The 17,273-nt window shown below is 35.9% G+C and overlaps 1 protein-coding gene across 2 annotated transcripts; it reads left to right on the top strand.

Annotated features, from left to right (window-relative positions):
• Positions 1-10: 10 nt before the first annotated feature.
• On the top strand, positions 11-17,194 carry LOC124643829 (glutamate--cysteine ligase catalytic subunit). 2 transcript variants are annotated; one of them, XM_047182945.1, is made up of 13 exons: positions 11-697; positions 1,000-1,111; positions 5,514-5,697; positions 7,794-7,966; positions 8,206-8,405; positions 8,966-9,162; positions 9,914-10,085; positions 11,142-11,339; positions 11,687-11,848; positions 13,636-13,817; positions 14,123-15,576; positions 15,974-16,839; positions 16,893-17,194. In XM_047182945.1, the coding sequence occupies exons 1-11, from the start codon at positions 446-448 to the stop codon at positions 14,292-14,294; spliced, it is 2,004 nt and encodes a 667-aa protein (XP_047038901.1). In that variant the 5' UTR covers positions 11-445; the 3' UTR covers positions 14,295-15,576; positions 15,974-16,839; positions 16,893-17,194. The 2 variants fall into 2 exon arrangements, with proteins under 2 accessions (XP_047038901.1, XP_047038893.1); XM_047182937.1 differs by having other exon boundaries at positions 15,974-17,194.
• The last annotated feature ends 79 nt before the right edge of the window (positions 17,195-17,273 follow it).

Genomic DNA, 17,273 nt, shown 5'->3' with positions numbered 1-17,273 from the left:
ATAAATGTCATAAACATGTCAAATTCAATACATTTGTATTTAGTTCCACAATTCGCCGATTGCCAAGATCAACTGGATTTTTCAGTAGATGCTCCATTGATAAAAAAATTGTGAATTATTAGTGATTACAGAACAACCTTGTGCGCTGATATAACTGCATTCCTGTCTCCTTCTGTGTCTGTTTATTATGAACTATTACAGAAATCGGTCGCCTTTAAATTGCATGACCGAAGAATAGGATAAAGTGAAAAGTTTAAATTCTGTGTTTTTGGTATTGTTGATTATCGTTCCTAATAGTTGGAAAAAGTTCCTTCAGTATTTTGGTCTGTCTACAACATCGGCTGTGGTGATTTTTTTATATCCGTTCTAAGCAATGTCGTAAAAGAAAATTTTACGTTGTAGTTGTTATGAACGAGTAATATTAATGTTTTCCGAGTAACATTATATGAACAATTTTCTTAAGTCGAGGGCGGCTTTCTGTAGAAAATTCTTTTCGAAAGACTTATTCAGATCACGTGTAACATTTCATTACGATCAAGTAGCAAGGATGGGTTTGTTAAGTGAAGGAAGCCCTCTGTCCTGGGATGAGACGAAGTCCTTGGCGGAGCATGTCCGTCAGCACGGCATCGAGCAGTTCATTAATCTGTACGTGAAGCTGCAGGAGCGTACAGGCGATGTGCTCAAGTGGGGAGATGAGGTTTGTTTACTTAAGCTTGCACAGGTTATTCCTCACAGAAAATCTTGTGACTTATCTCAGGAGTGTCTCATAAAAAAGTTATTTTTATTGCATTTCCCATAAACACATTACATGTTCCATATAAATACATTTTACATATTCTATTTTATGCTAATAAGTCTCACATTGGATTAAAAATTCAAATCAATTTTGATAAGATTTTTTCTATTATGATAGTTTTCATAGTTATGATAGTTGATTATTAAATCACAAGGGTAATTAAAGTTGTAAGACATTACGGTAAAATATGTTTTCTCTTCCAGGTGGAATACATTATAGTAAAGTTTGATGATGAAAACCAGCGAGCCACAGTCAGCCTCATAGCCAATAATATCCTTCCCAAACTGCAGGAGAAGGAGTTAGCAGACCCTCAAAGTAAATATGAATTCAGTTCTTTATCACATCCATATATCTTTAACACATTAAATATACATTATGTTAAGAAAAAAATAATAGCAAAAAACTGAATTCCAAAAATAATATTTATTTTTAATTAAAATGTAAAAAGTCATCTTGTAAAGTACATAGCAATGTGCTTTTTTATTTTCATGTCATATCATAATAGATAAAATCTTTATGTATGGATTTGAATAATGATTAGAAAATAAAAATTCCATACTAAATTCATATCCTAATAACCTACAGAGAAAGATATTTTTTTTTCAATATGTACGGTAGACCGCACATCAGTGGTAACTGTCATGCACCTTAACTCAATAGTAATAAGTACGATTTTCCTATAAAACTGTTACCACTGACCTGAAGTTGACTGTACATACTCCATAGTATAGCTAAAACCACTTTTTTATGACATGACCTTGAAATAATTACCTTCACAGACAGTTAAAGCTTTGTGTCATGGTCAAATATTTACAATTTAGTTTTTTATTTGTGTATCTAAGACCATCCAGCAAGTAATGTAAAAAAATATATTATTATAGTATTTTTTATAACTGTCTTAATATTTTAGCTCAGTTAAGCACTTTCGTAAATCTCTCATAAAATACGACGCAGTACCTATACATCCACGATTATCTGTTAGTTTAGAAAAAACAAAAAAATGCATGCCAATTGCTATAACATATTTTTTGTTGTAGTAGGTTCAATTCATAAAATGAGAATTTTCCCTGCAGTCAAACAAAATCTATTCACATAAATACCTAAAATACCGAATAATCTAAGTAGTTCATCTATTTATTGATAAAAGTTATATTTTTAACTACATAATATTGTCAATTCATTGTGCTGACAGATTATGAAGTCGTGATCATGACCGACATTTAACGCCACAAAAAATGTACGTTGGAACACGTCTTTACTCTCAACGATTAAGATCGTGTTCTAGTGGTCGATAATCACATAACATAAGTATGTATTATTTAAAAGAGTCCCTAGTATACAGCCTAGGGCGCATAGGTACGAGCCGACGTCCTACTCTACATATGCTTCGGAAAAAAAATAAGAATTATGTAACACGAAAAAAAAATACAGAATGATAGTGCCTACAAAAATTTTACTGAAACAAAAAAAAACTAAAAATTCGAATGACTTTCAGGTTCACAATGAGGTTTTTTACCCTGTTTAATAACTATGCAATGTTATCAAAACGAATAACAGCCAAAACACGAGGTAGGTGTTACAATATGATAAGGAGTTTCCTAAGCTGCACGTGTTAGAACGTGTTCTTTTTTTAAGGAACGGATCCCTGAGAATACACGGGCGTATTGTATAAGTCAGTAAAAAAGACCCTCTGGCATTCCAAAGCTTTTTGAATTGAATAATATTGTGAAAGATTTAAAGCGATCTTCATGCTGACGACGTCTTCATGTGTGTGTTGTTCATGACTCACACACGACGAAAACATTAGGTTGGAGAAATAAAAACAGCTACCTATTTTCATGTAGTCATGTCGTTGGTGCTAGCTACAGTGACAAGGCAAAAAAATAAAATGTCATGACGTCATGCAGGATGACGACATACTCTAGCGCCAGTTAATAATTAATGGTTCGAGCTACTAAGCTTATATATAATTTATTCACGATTAAATAACCGAAGCTTTTTTGCTCGCCTTGATTGCTTAAATAAAATAACATAGAGGCACAACAACACTCATCGATATCAGCGATCTACTTAAATTGTATGTGAAACCCACAACATGACGAGCGGAATTACTAAGTAAAAATAATTTAGCTTTCTGAGGTTGCAACTTGCAACCGTAAGCCTGCTGACTATCGCATAATCCTATAATTAGACTATGGCTAATGGAGAAAAAACTCTAAGAAGTATTTAAAATTGGCTATGTTGTTCATTACATTCTCGCATTAAAGCCAAACAAACATACAAACAAAAAATTCTTCAGGTTTAATACCATTGTAGATATTGATCGCAAGAAGGCACTCTGTTATCTAATATACTCAATTACAAATTATCTTAATTGATATATTGAATCCGTCAAGTAACTTCGCCCTTCCTATACTCGTATAAAAAGTGCTTCCGTGTAAACAAACTGCTGTTAACACCTTCAATCGTATTATAACAACTATAACAAGGTGCTACTATTATTGCGTAATATTATTAACATAACAGAACCAGATTTGGCATAATTATAGATTTTTTATCAATATACTTATAGGTTTTTTTAGTTTATCAATCTTTAATGATAACAATTTTTCTTACGTAGCATTGCATTGTCATCATTTTCCGCTATGAAAACATCAAAGTCAACTAGGTACGATGGATCTAGTGCGTACAAAAGAACACACGTTCTATTGATTAACGTTAATATACAGTTGCTCTTTTGTACTCAGATATCGATATTCATCACTCCCTTAGATGCACTAATTAGTCTGTAGATATGTACGAGTACAGGCTCAATAAAGATTGATTGTAGGCCGCTCGGTCGCCCGATGTCGAAATTATGTTGCTGATACATAAACTGGATACTGAAACCACATTTACTTACTACTCAATAATTTTATAATTATGCTAAGTCAGCAGGGTTCTTAAATAACTGTACCTACTGCACAGTTATCTTAATCATTACCTAATAAATAATGACATGTGACACAATGATAAAGACTATCTATTGATCATATCATATTGATTATTCTATGCAGTTTCCTTATAATATACCCCGTACATCACATGAATAGAGACGACTTGCAGCACACTGCAAGAACGACGTTACAATTAGATAATACATTTACTGACATGTTATTTTACCTAGTTCATTAGTGACGACTGATTGCCTACACACCATTGCTTGAGTAATGCATGTCATGCTCGTGCATCTATATCTACATTTGTCAATGTATAACTAATTCGTAATGCATAGGGCGGAAGTGTCGAGTTGCGTGTTTCATAAACCGTGCACTGCTTATTTACAATTCATCAACATCATTGTGACTGTCGTGATTTTGATTGTATCTTACGCAGAATCTATTAAAATAATGCTTTAAAAAACCTTCGAAACTCCTATCACCTTTAGTCCTATGTTTAGCTTTAGTTTAGCAAGAAGTAAAACGGAAACAAAATAACCCCCCATTCATACCCACATACATTCGGTTTTCAAATTAAATACAACATAGTTTCTTACTGAGTACCGCAGCTTTACAGCTATACATCATAAGAACTGAATAACCATTCTCATAGAAGCATGATGCTATTGATGAAGCTCCAACAAGTAACCTCCCCACTCAGAGACATTTAATGGTTACTTAAGCCATTCCTTAGTGAAGGATTTGTATGACATTTCGTCACTAAGGAGTGACTTAAGTCCATTAAACGACTAAACGACGATTAAACGACGACATTAAGGGACCATTAAACGACTCTTATGCCCGTTTTCAGCAACAATCTCTTAATCTAAGTGCCACTTAGAATAAGGGCTCTCCCAATTTTGACATAAATAACTATGTATAAGGGACCCCTAAACTTTGGTGAAAACGAAATTCTTATTAAGTGTTCCGTAAATGCTCTTAGGGGATCCCTAAATTTAGGTATTAGTTGGTGAAAATGGGCATGAGTGGTTCAGTATAGTAGTACTGATATTGTTGAACACCCGCGTTGTGTTATGTCTATGTACTGACATAGGGTACTCCTTCACAGCTAGATTATGATGTTTAAATAAGAAATGATGTCATATTAATTTAGCAGTGTCATGTTGTCATTCTGATAATGTGTAGTGTAGTGTAAGATACAACTTTTTATCTGACTTGATAAGTTTTGATATTTCTACAACAAACGTAATCTCAAATGAGACATCAGAATCGGTGATGATAAAATCCTTTGTAGGTCACTAATTACAATCCAAAAAAATTAAGGCTACGCTGACTGTCCACTGGCTGTCGAGTCGATGTTGAAAATGTTTAAAATATATGGGGCCATGTGTTCCACAGAATGTGTGGTACCAAATAATAGAAGGGCGTCAAGCCTCTTTAAAAGCAAGATAAATTGTCCACTTTACCATTGTTGTCATCCATCATCATCATAATTCATCATCTATTAGAGTAGGTACCCTTATGGCAAAAAGTGTAGCGCCATGTAGTTAGTGACACAGTAAAGACAATGCTTGTTTTTGACGTGCATCGTTTGTAATGCATAAAACTTGCATTTTATTTGCATCTGTTATCATCTGTACATAGCAGACCTACTTATATTCAAAGTAGTTAAGTCATATATTATGTTTTAACCACATCAGCATTAAACCTTATTTATGTACTTCGAATAATAGCTTTTCTTTGGAAACATCTAAAACTCTTATGATTTTGTTGCACAGATGTAAAGTCTCTATGGCGGCCGGAGTACGGCGCGTACATGATAGAAGGTACCCCGGGGCGGCCGTACGGAGGCCTGCTAGCTCATTTCAATATTGTGGAGGCGAACATGCAGTACCGCAGAGCTGAAGTTTCACATTTGTTACCCCCGGGAGAAGTCATAATGAGCATCACGAATTTTCCAAGGTAAAGTAAGTTCCTTCTTCAACATTCATTTCATCATCACCCAGTGCGATAAATTCGTATTCCATGTGTGCCTTCATTCTTATGTAAACTCAAATACTTACTTCTATCTCAATAACTAGTTCTGTTTTGACTGAGTCATTTGTTTGTAGCGTTTGTGGTTGCTATGGTATGCATGACGAGGCAGTTTTCAGTTTTATTTTAGTTCGCTTGGAATTAAATGCCTTTTCATCAACAATACCTTCAATTTTTCATCCAATTAGTCCAGCCAATTTACACATTGGAGGTTAATTTTGGTGGAGATCACGGAGGAGAAAAGACGAGCGGAGATGGCCTAACGCAGGTAGGTCACGCGCCTTCAGGTAGGTCAAATACGTCACGACACGACAGGCGTGGTTGGACACCGCCCTTATACCGTCCTTCACATCAAACTGACATCTTGTCATAGTTGTATTTTTACCATAATTTCAACAAATTGTATTTGTTACTCGATTAAAACGATGAAATGCGCTATCATTAATTGTAGAAATTGCTCAGGATCCAAACTCAAACATACCATAGGATAACATTTCACGTGTAAGTAATATTTTAACTTTAAAACATATTTTTTGCTAGAGACATCTGTCGTCCAATAGCTGCATTTCTAGAACCTCTAAGTGAATTTGTATTATTTTCGTATGAATCTTGTATCAATGTATATTATTGGTACCAATTTTTGCCTTAAAAAGCAGCTTCATTTTTCCTTGCATCCTACAAGTTATTTATAGATTATTTACAAACCAAAACATATGATATATTATCATGAAAATTTAAAATTATAAAAACACTATCTTTCGGTAAGTAGTCGACTTACGTATATTTGAAGTAAAATTGTGTTCATCAAGACAGAGAGTTACAAAATTAAGTGCTACCAGACATCGAAAATTCAATCACCCAATCTTAAAAAAGGTCTTATTTAAAAAAGCTGCAATTATCTTAAAATTAATCATAACTCTAACTATGTATTTCTTTTAGTAACCAGTCAGCGTCGTGGTGATCAGTTATATGTAATAAGATCTAAGACTACATTTTATAAAAACAGTGTTTTTGCAATGGCTCCAAAAATTTATAACAAATATAAGATGTGACGAAAATTTGCGTAGATTTATTTATATTCATCATCAGCAATGTTTTACATAGGTATATCACTCTTGCTGTACATACTTTTTGAATGTACCTTTACTCAGAGCAACATCCGACTCACATAAAGTCTGCTATTTAGTGGATGCGCCGTTATGATACAGTTGTGAAAACTCTAATTTGATAAACACCGTCCCTTTAATTTTAATTCCCATTTTTCTTGGTGAATTTCGTAATATGGCAACATCGAAAATAACAACAGTCATCGCAGCACGGTTCTAGAACAATTAGAACGAATTTTCGTGCTTGTGATGCCATAGTGGCTAGTAGACGAACTAACACAATGACAATAGTTGATACTTAAATTACACCATGCAATGCTTCTTCAAACTTTCTAATTCAATTACTATTTTAAAAGAATTATTAATTTTGAGTATTTACTTTATTTTTGAGTATGTCACTAGTGGTCGATGTTAGTTTGGGGTTAGATTTTAATCATCCTATTCCACGCTAGATGGATTTACAAAAAATGGGTGGCTTCCCATAAAAGGCGTATAAGGGTGGAGCACGGGTGGAGCCAGTAACGTTTCTCGTCCCCCGCTCACCCGAATTTTGGCGCGCTGCTTTGTTAGGAGATTTTACGTTAGGGCACCTCCGCTAGTCTTTTCTCCTCCGTGGTGGAGATCCTGGGTTACCATTACAAAAATACATTTTAAAGGTCACATTTTAACGCCTGAAATCGGTAACCCTTAGAACGATCCTGAAGGCCCAACAGATCCTACAATAAATATTAGAAATGCGAAAGTTTGTAAGAATGTATGTTAAAAACGAATGTTTCTTACTCTTGCACGCAAAAATAGATAATGTAACAGACGACTCATAATAACATATAGGCTACTATTTACCCTAAGTATTTCCTTCGGGACGCGGGTGAAACCGCGAAAGGAAGCTATAGTACACAATAAACATTTTCTTTACAGATTAGGCTGTCCAAATTTCACAACTCCCGCGTTCCCGCCGACACCACATGACGGCGTGTCTAGATCATTATTCTTTCCTGATGAGGGCATTTTCCCTGGACACCCTCGCTTCAAAACACTTACCTCCAACATTCGACAACGACGTGGTGAAAAAGTAGCTATTAATTTACCAGGTAAGAAGCAAAAACCGAATATCCTTATACATATAATTAATTATACCTAATACCGAATACTTAGGTTATTGGATGAATAAACGGCGGCGGTAATAAAATGTACATACAATTTATGAATGGGTCTTGTATTCATAATATCACGTTCTAACGATACATTATGTACTTCCTCATGCAAAGTTTACCTGCCTAACGGTTTTACCAGCGTGTAGTAAATGTTACGTAATATTTTTTCCTCATAGTGTTCAAAGATATCAACACGAAGATTCCGGTGGATGACTCTTACTTGAAGGAGCCTGGTGTCGCTAAGCCGGACTGCGTGTACCTGGATGCCATGGGCTTCGGCATGGGCTGCTGCTGTCTGCAGCTTACCTTCCAAGCTTGTTGCATTACAGAAGCGCGCACACTCTACGACCAGCTCGCTCCTCTGTGCCCTATAATGGTTCGTTATCATTTATTCATGTATCAAGTACGACTAGCGGTTCCAGTTTAATTTTATCTTTACCGTGGCCCCTAACTGTAAAATTTTGAGCAATCGAAAATAATCATAAAATACCTAAAGTTCTTCCATACGAACTGTGTCATGTTTTATGTAAAAAATCATGGGTCGGTTCGGTGTTAGAGGTCAGAACTGGATCGATTACATCCGCCACACTACATCACTCTTACTACCAATTTGTAGATAACAAGCAATGATTCAAAGCTATGGGAGTATTTGCAAAAAGATAATAAATCTTCCTCAGGCAATTTATATTTAGTTCAGAATTTGCAAGTCATTCCATATTATATACACTGTTTATATAACTAACGTAATAGGTGGTTACGTTACATGCTGGCAGGAAGATTTATAAAAAAAACTGATTGAATTAATAGAGCCCCTTTTATAAGTCAGGAAAATTTTGGGCCCTTTGAAATTATCATTAAATGCTTAAATTACATATTTAGACAGAAATTAATTTATTCAGTAGTTATCTAAAAGTTTTTGTATTTTTCTTCCTATAGCTGGCTTTATCAGCGGCTTCTCCTATCTTCCGCGGTTTCCTGACCGACGTGGACTGTCGCTGGAACGTGATCGCGGGCTCCGTGGACTGCAGGACGCGCGAGGAACGCGGCCTGGAACCACTCAAGAACAATAGGTTCCGCATCAACAAGTCGCGTTATGATTCCATTTCTTCTTACATCTCGCCGGAAAATGAAGCGTGAGTGTTTATGGTTCTGTTATATTTCGATAATAGTATAGGTATGCATGTATCAGATGAAAGTGTCTACACTTACAATCCGTGGTTTAAGAGTAGATAGCACAGAATACCTTCTCGGTATGTCTGCAGTACTTTTAAAGAATCGGCAATTGTTAAAATGTTTAGGATCTATTTATTAATGACGGGCATAATAATTACCACAAAGCCGTCTTATCTCTTTACCCCTTTGAGTAATTGGCGGCTAGATAGGTAAGCCGGATTTGATCCGTTTCTTTTAATTAAGTGAACCGATTGAGTTCATTGATTTAATGCGTTCACCGATAAAAGGTGAAAAGCAATCATTGTACTACTGATATCTGCGGTCTGATGAGTGCCTGAGTAATTATGGAGAGTTATTATAGCTGTAGGTCAATTTAACCACAGATGTTATCAGTTGTTTTTAAACGAACAATGATGTTTATAGTAAATCATCACGCTAATTACATTTATTGTTCAAGTAATAGGCAGCAGCTCGGTCTAGTGCCGTATTGTTTGACTAATATATTTTTTATGGTCGTCGCTTTAAGTTATTACTTATTAACAATGAAAAGATGACATATTTTTAAACTTCCTGGAGGTTCTATTAAAAAACATTGAATATTACGAAACCTACAAGACTCCTAACGCTTACAGTTTCTAAGGTTTTAAATTGCGTATGCCAATGAATCAGCTACCTTTCCAATAAGGCTATACATAATTGTTTGTCGTCCAGGTACAACGACATCAACATAGTTCACGACAAGGCTCTGTACCGGCGACTGCGTGAAGGCGGCATCGACCACCCGCTGGCTCTGCACGTGGCGCACCTGTTCATCCGCGACACCGTCTCGCTGTTCTCCGAGAAGGTGCACCAGGACGACCAGAATGATACCGATCATTTTGAAGTACGTAAACTTGCTAAATTATATTACTTCTTTCCCATAGTAAAGGCCTCAGGTGCTATATTGATAGGAACTTAAATTAGTATTTGTTGGGAAAAAACAATGGGTTTTAGTAAGTCATGTAAGTTTTTATGTGTTACGTAACTTATACAGGGTGTTACAAAATCACCCGTACACCCGAAAGAGGGTTAATTGGCTCCTGATAGAGAGTCAATTAGTCATATTTATTAATCAGAAAATTGTAATTTTTTTGAATTTTATTTATTTATTTAGATCAGGCTTCTAAGGTCCATAGAAAATACAATACATAAATATTATAACATCATAAACTAATCTAGACACACGGCAGTGTGTCCGCCAAGTTCGAGCAAAAACAAGCGACACACCGGCCGTGGGTTATATTACACGAACCATTTCGGGCCAAATTCGACCCCCCTATAACTCAAAATCTATTTTATTTTACGCATATCAAATTTCTAGTATCTGTTGAGACCCCCTCACTTATCTAAAATACAAAATTTCATTAATATACCTATTGTAGGTCTTGAGATATTGACGTCAGAAAATCGCTATTTTTACTATACACTCACTGACTGACTGACTGACTGACTCACTCACTCATCAAAAACCTAGACCAATTCCAATGGTCGTATTGACTTGAAATTTGGCATGGAGGTAGCTCTTTATGTCAAGGTAAAGGGAAAAATCTGAAAATGGCCAAGTGTGAGTCAGTTTCAAAATAATGAAGGTGTAAATTTATACCCGGTGTAAATTTATACCCCTAAGGAACTAAAACGAACTAAACTTGGCAAGTTTTAATAGAAAATTATATACTTGATTCATTGCGTTTATAACAAGGTGTGTGAAAACTTGCCAAGTAACATCATTAAAAAGTAACTATTTTTAACTGAGGTATGTGTATGGAACTTGGTACTTATTCAGATCTCACTTCTTTTATAGGCGAAGCATTCCCATATTATCGAACTTGGCAGCCTTTCACATTTTTGTTTTGGGTGGGATACATATTTACTAATAACGCTTGTCATGACACTTGTACAGAACATCCAGTCGACGAACTGGCAGACGATGCGCTTCAAGCCGCCGCCGCCGAACTCGCCCATCGGCTGGCGCGTGGAGTTCCGCCCGTGCGAGGCGCAGCTCACGGACTTCGAGAACGCGGCCTACGTCTGCTTCGTGGTGCTGCTCACCAGGGTCATACTGTCCTACCGGCTCAACTTCGTCATGCCTATTAGCAAGGTAAATTATTTGATAACTTTAATGATTATAGGTATAATTGAAATGTTATAGGTTTCACGTATAATTTCCACTCGACGGTTCATCAGTATGCAGGTACAATTTTAAGATCTTTAATACCTAAACGTTAAAGATCACGGCTGTGATAAAAAACACGAAGTTTGATGAAATCGTTGGATATAATTACTAAAAAGTATGCAGAAGCAGTGTCTGAAAGTTATTATAAATCTATCTAATCCTACAATCGTCCAGAACAAAGTTAATGTTCTAAACCTAGCACTAAAGACTGTACTTTTTAAGACCACGTTATAATAAGGTGAGCTGTATCATTAACTTGTCATGTGCATCAGGTGGATGAGAACATGCAGCGCGCACAGCGTCGCAACGCGTGCCTGAGCGAGAAGTTCTGGTGGCGCCGCGACGTGGGCGCCCCCACCGACCTCGCCAAGCACGTCGCCGACCCCAACGAGCTCTACACTGAGATGACCATCGACGAGATCGTCAACGGAAAGGTATACCGTACTGTCTTCTGCTACATCAAAGTTAATCTGATATTTAGGTTCAGTGGCACATCTACCGTTGTGGGTTATTATGTCAAAGGCTTTTTCATCCCACCATCTCGGAAAGAGTAGTTTTACCCTTTGATATCTGAGCGCAAAAGCCGTTTTTATCCTCTAGAGCGGCAAAGTGATTTGAATTTAGAACATCGTGTGCAATACTCCACTTGTGACAATCTTGATAAGACTTTTCAAACAAATACATATTAAACAAATAAAATACTGCTTACAATAATTATTCAATTAATTAAGTATTTTTTATTATTGTTTTTACATAGATTTTTAACCTCGTTTCATTTTTAAACTGAGTTTTCAAATAAATGAACTTTAATAGGTACTTCTTTTTAATTTGATACTCATATGTGCGCTCCATTTTGTTTTTTTGCATTTAGTAATTTCCTCGATGAGGTGAAAAGTTACGTGTTGCGCTCGAGTGCAAAGATTTTTCACCTTATGCTCTTTTGATTCCCTCGCTATCGCTCAGGATTCTAACTATTGAAACACTCGCTACGCTCGTGTTTCAATTTTAGAATCCTTCGCTGGCTCGGTCATCAAAATTGAGCCCGCTCTTAAAAAGCAACTTTGCACTCTTGTATAACAAATAACTATTATAGGCTCATACACCTTGATAAAGCACAAGGCATCATCTGCCTAGCGTTTTTCCAACTATGTCAGGGTCGGCTTCCAGTCTCATTAGATGTGTTTTACAAAAAGCGACTGCCAATCCGACCTTCTCAGCCCAGTTACCCGGGCAACCCGACTTTCCTCGGGACTCGGGACCCACCAATTTATCGTGGCAGAACACGGAAGAACTTGTCTTGACAAGATGGTTAGCCTTCCGCAGACCGACCGCGCCAAGCTTTGCTTACGATAAATTGACCCGCGCGACTTGGACTTGTCCACGAGAACTAGACAAAAACAGGATGTGGTTTACTCACTAACAATAACACAATAAGACGCTTTGGGTTTTCAAAAGGATAATTTTGCTTATTCAGCTGTAGCAAGGATGAATGGATTACGTCTTATACATGAGGAAGATGAATATTTTTCCTACAAATATGTATCTAATTTAATACATTGGTAATTCCTATGCGATTTATAACTGTATTTCAACTGTTATAACTGCCTGCAAGTACATGTACCATTTGAGACCATCTGCAAACTATACTATGTTACCTATTAGAATCTTCGCATAAGCTGCACGAATGAGTGAAACATAATGTAGTTACTCAAACATTTATGCTTATATTCTTATGCAATGGACGTGAAGATAAACGCTTTGTGATTGCGATAAAACTCATTTTCATTACATTACATGAACGTTTAGTAGGTAGTTATTGTAAGCGATGAAAAGAGGTATGGTAGTAATAGTAATTAAATCTAAGTTCATTTTGTTTACCTATGTTCTATAAATAAGTATAGTATAAAGACTTTATGATCTTCAAAACAACTTATTTAAGTTTTTGACTATTTTGATGTGGCCCAGGTTTTTTCGCTATAAGCAGCAAATGCATATTGGTAAGGAACCTCTGGTTTTTGAGGAGGCCGTACTTTTAGAAACGATATATTCATTGATATCTCCAATAGAATACGTAGGTATAGTTATACATATAGTCTTGCCGGTTCTTCTCCATGAGACCATCTTTTTGGAACCGTGCAACTAGTGTCACGTTTCATAGGAGCCTGTAAAGCCTATTTTAAATAAAAATATTTGACTTTAATTAAATTTCACGTGTGATCAGGACGGCATCTTCCCGGGCCTGATCCCGCTGATCGAGTCGTACCTGTCAGGCATGGACGTGGACGCGGACACGCACTGCTCGGTGCAGCAGTACCTCAAGCTCATCCAGCGCCGCTCCTCCGGCGAGATCTCCACCATGGCCTCCTGGATGCGCAACTTCGTCACCTCCCACCCGCAGTACCAGTGAGTTTTACTTTCTCAACTGTTAACACCAACTACAGAGCCGAATAAGCTGGTCATCAAGCGTGGTTGCCACGCTACTTATTGCTTATTGTAACCATGAAAGTTAGACTTAAAGTCAAAGGGTTAAAACCGGCGTCTTTCTTGGCGAATGTATTAAAATGACAACATGAAATCAAAACTAAACACGCTGTAATGTAAAACTGAGTCGGTGGCTCTATAGTCCATGCATATCAGCTTAACATTCCAGTTGGTTGGTGTATATTATGTGATGAGTATTTAAAAGACATACTATTACACCTTTACAGGAAAGATTCGGTAGTCTCTGAAAAGATAAACTACGACCTCTTGAAGACTGCTTACGGCATTCAGTCGGGCACCTTCCCCGCGCCCACACTGCTGGGCAGCAGCAACGTGTCGAAGACAAACGAAGACATTCCCAAGGCGTTCAGCAAGATGATGAGCAAGGAGTGTCCTTAACCGCGGCCCCAAGCCCTCTAACTACTTGTTATGTTACAACGACATTTATGTACCAGTCTGACCGGTCTAGGACACTCATAAGAAAAATTAAATTCAAAACAAATAAAATAATTTATTTGACAAAAAAGTGAGAATGAAAATATAACCGATGTTTCCCGATTATACAAATAAACGCTAAATTATGGTTAACTAGACTACTGCCAGCGGGTTTTCCCGCTTCGTGAAGTAATTACTTCCTGTACTGAGCTATGTCACTGTCAAGTTTCATCAGAATCCGTTCAGCCGATTACGCATGAACCAGTAACAAACACAGTCACAAACTTTCAGTTTTATTATTTTACCCCTCATCATGCTCAGCCTGTTCGATAGAATTGTCTATTCAATGTTTCTACACATTTTTTTTTCTATTCTGTTGTTCAGGGTGAGTATCTGTTGCGGTACATCAGTGTCGTTGTTGTTATTTGTAATTAGAGTTGCCTTACTTTATTCACTCTGACGAGATTTATATAGGACGGCATAGCTACCTTACTTTGTTACTATAATATATTAATATAATGTTCGGCACAGGATACAAGTTAAATCTTATACGTACTTAATAACATTCCCCAGTTCTACGACGCCGCATGTCTTGCACGATCGACAAGGTTGAAACTTTTATCTTGTGACGAGGTTTGTTCGAATTAGAAGTGATATCTTAAATACATTTATATAAATCACAAGTTATTAAGAATAGAGACCCCAATGTGACCTTACCTTAGATTTAAATAAAAATCTCGCATTTTATAATATTTACGGCTCGAGGAAATTGCAGAATATTATCTTTCTTATTGTAATTCTAAACCGAGTAAAATATATAGTATGTCAAGAATTATTGTGATACGATATAAATTCAGATAGAAGATACGTGTGATGTCTGTATATTATATTCTATGTGGTTTAATAATTTCGCTGTAAGAAAATTATTTCAAATTGCGTAAATATTGTTTAGTTTTTAATTAGTCTATCCAAAAACGAGATAAACTTAAAGTTTCGTACTTACCTATGTTTTAGATTTAGGTCAAGATAAAAATTACAGGTACTTAAGAATTTGTTTTTTGAAATCATAAGGTTTACATAATACTTACTTGGCAATGGCTCTTTCTTATTTTTGTTATACATATGTATAGTTTAATTATTTTAGTTAGTTACACACTTTGGTGCACACAGTTATTTGCGCCAACTGGCATTTAAAGCAGTATTAGCTGAAACATTTCCATTGCAGTGTATAACAAATTGTCACGTATACAAGGTGTTTATTTGCATTTGTGCCATACTTCAGGAGGAGGACATAAAATACGTAAATAATCGATTGGAATTACAGTAGACGGGAAATAGCTAATATGCACTGCTTTTTTTTGTCATTGTAATGTCGTAGTATTTCCGAAGTAATCCAATTTAATGAATGGAATTTATGAATAATCGTTGCGTATGCTTTGTGCTAGCGTTTGTGTGAGGGCACAGCACAGTTTTGAGGCCAGTAACACACGCGCCGAGTTTGAAAACGCGTAGGTGACATTGACGAATTTCCGAAAAAAAATTAAAATCAAAAATTTTCGTACCAATTTTTTTGTTGATTTGAGTTGAGAATCATTAGTATAATTACGTCATTAACTATGGCACGGATGCAAATCAACAACTTGTATGTTAAATAGACCGACTAGAGACGTTGAACTCACGCGAAATGTAAATATGTACAATGAAAAGAATAGAGAATGGTTGTGAATGCTGAAGTGAAAAGTAGCATATTTTGGAGAATGTGATAAGGTTTGACACAATTTGTTACTTGTTTTTACTCATAAGCTCATGTTTACGTCCGCATGTTTAGCGAGAACAGATTATAGACCTAATTCTTATCCGATGAATTAAGTAGATCAATTGCATGATGCACTCGTCATCACGGTTGTTTTCGATTTTATTGGTCATTCATTTCAATCTGTCAATCTGATATCTACAACATAAAGGGATATTGTTGATGTTACAATTTGAAAAACGACTGATATAGAGAGTGTGTTTTAAAGCGCTTTCAAATTTACGGATTTTCGTGCATATACCTATACTGTTTGACTTCGCGCGGTTTTAGTCGCCTGCACTCCAACTGGTATTTATCAAATGTATGTTGTCGCACGGGCGACAACGCCAGTGCGTTTTCCGCGTTACCGCTTGGAAAAATCGACGGGAAAATCCGCCAGTTTAAAAGCGCGCATTATATTGAACCAAACTTCGACTTTTAATAGATACTATTAAATTTGATACGTAATAATGATATATTTCATGCACATACGTGCTAGTTTGATAAAATTAAACTAAAATATTATAATTTACTACAATTAAAATCACTGAAAAGTTCAGTATGATAGTGAGAAAAGTACACGATACCCTCTTAGTTTATTGAACCGATTGGTAAAATGGAAAAAATAGTGATCAACAGGAGCAATATACCAATAACAAAGCTAATTAATTTCGTGCATCATCTCAAGCAATGATTTTGAATCACGAGTAACAGCTGCCTAATTTAGCTAGAGGCGTGAAATGTATGGAATTTTTTTTAAATATTTTTCACCTAATTTTGCTACTTATGTATTTTTTTCATGGGTTTAATGGTCACATAGACGTTATTTTAATTTTAATGAGTTCCTTATTGAACCAAGTAAATTACAAATTTATGAAGAAAAATATCTTATGTTAGCACTAAAATAGTTTATGTTAAAAGATTTTTTTTTTCTAAATTACACATGTCTTAATTTCGTTTACATACAGAATTATTTTTACGTGGTTTGTTATTTTATATTGTTCACTGTTAGTGAAGTTTTTAATTAATTAATGTAATAAAATATGCATTCAATAAAATTATTCGATTGTTACTTGTGGTGTTTTTAATTAGTTAGAAGTAACGTTAACATTAAACATTTTCACTTATCAGGCGGGAAACACAGCAATGAT

Source organism: Helicoverpa zea, chromosome 2 (genome assembly GCF_022581195.2).
Source record: "Helicoverpa zea isolate HzStark_Cry1AcR chromosome 2, ilHelZeax1.1, whole genome shotgun sequence".
Classification (NCBI taxonomy): Eukaryota; Metazoa; Arthropoda; class Insecta; order Lepidoptera; family Noctuidae; genus Helicoverpa; species Helicoverpa zea.
Note: the sequence above shows the minus strand (reverse complement) of the source record. Positions and strands in the feature narration are given on the sequence as shown.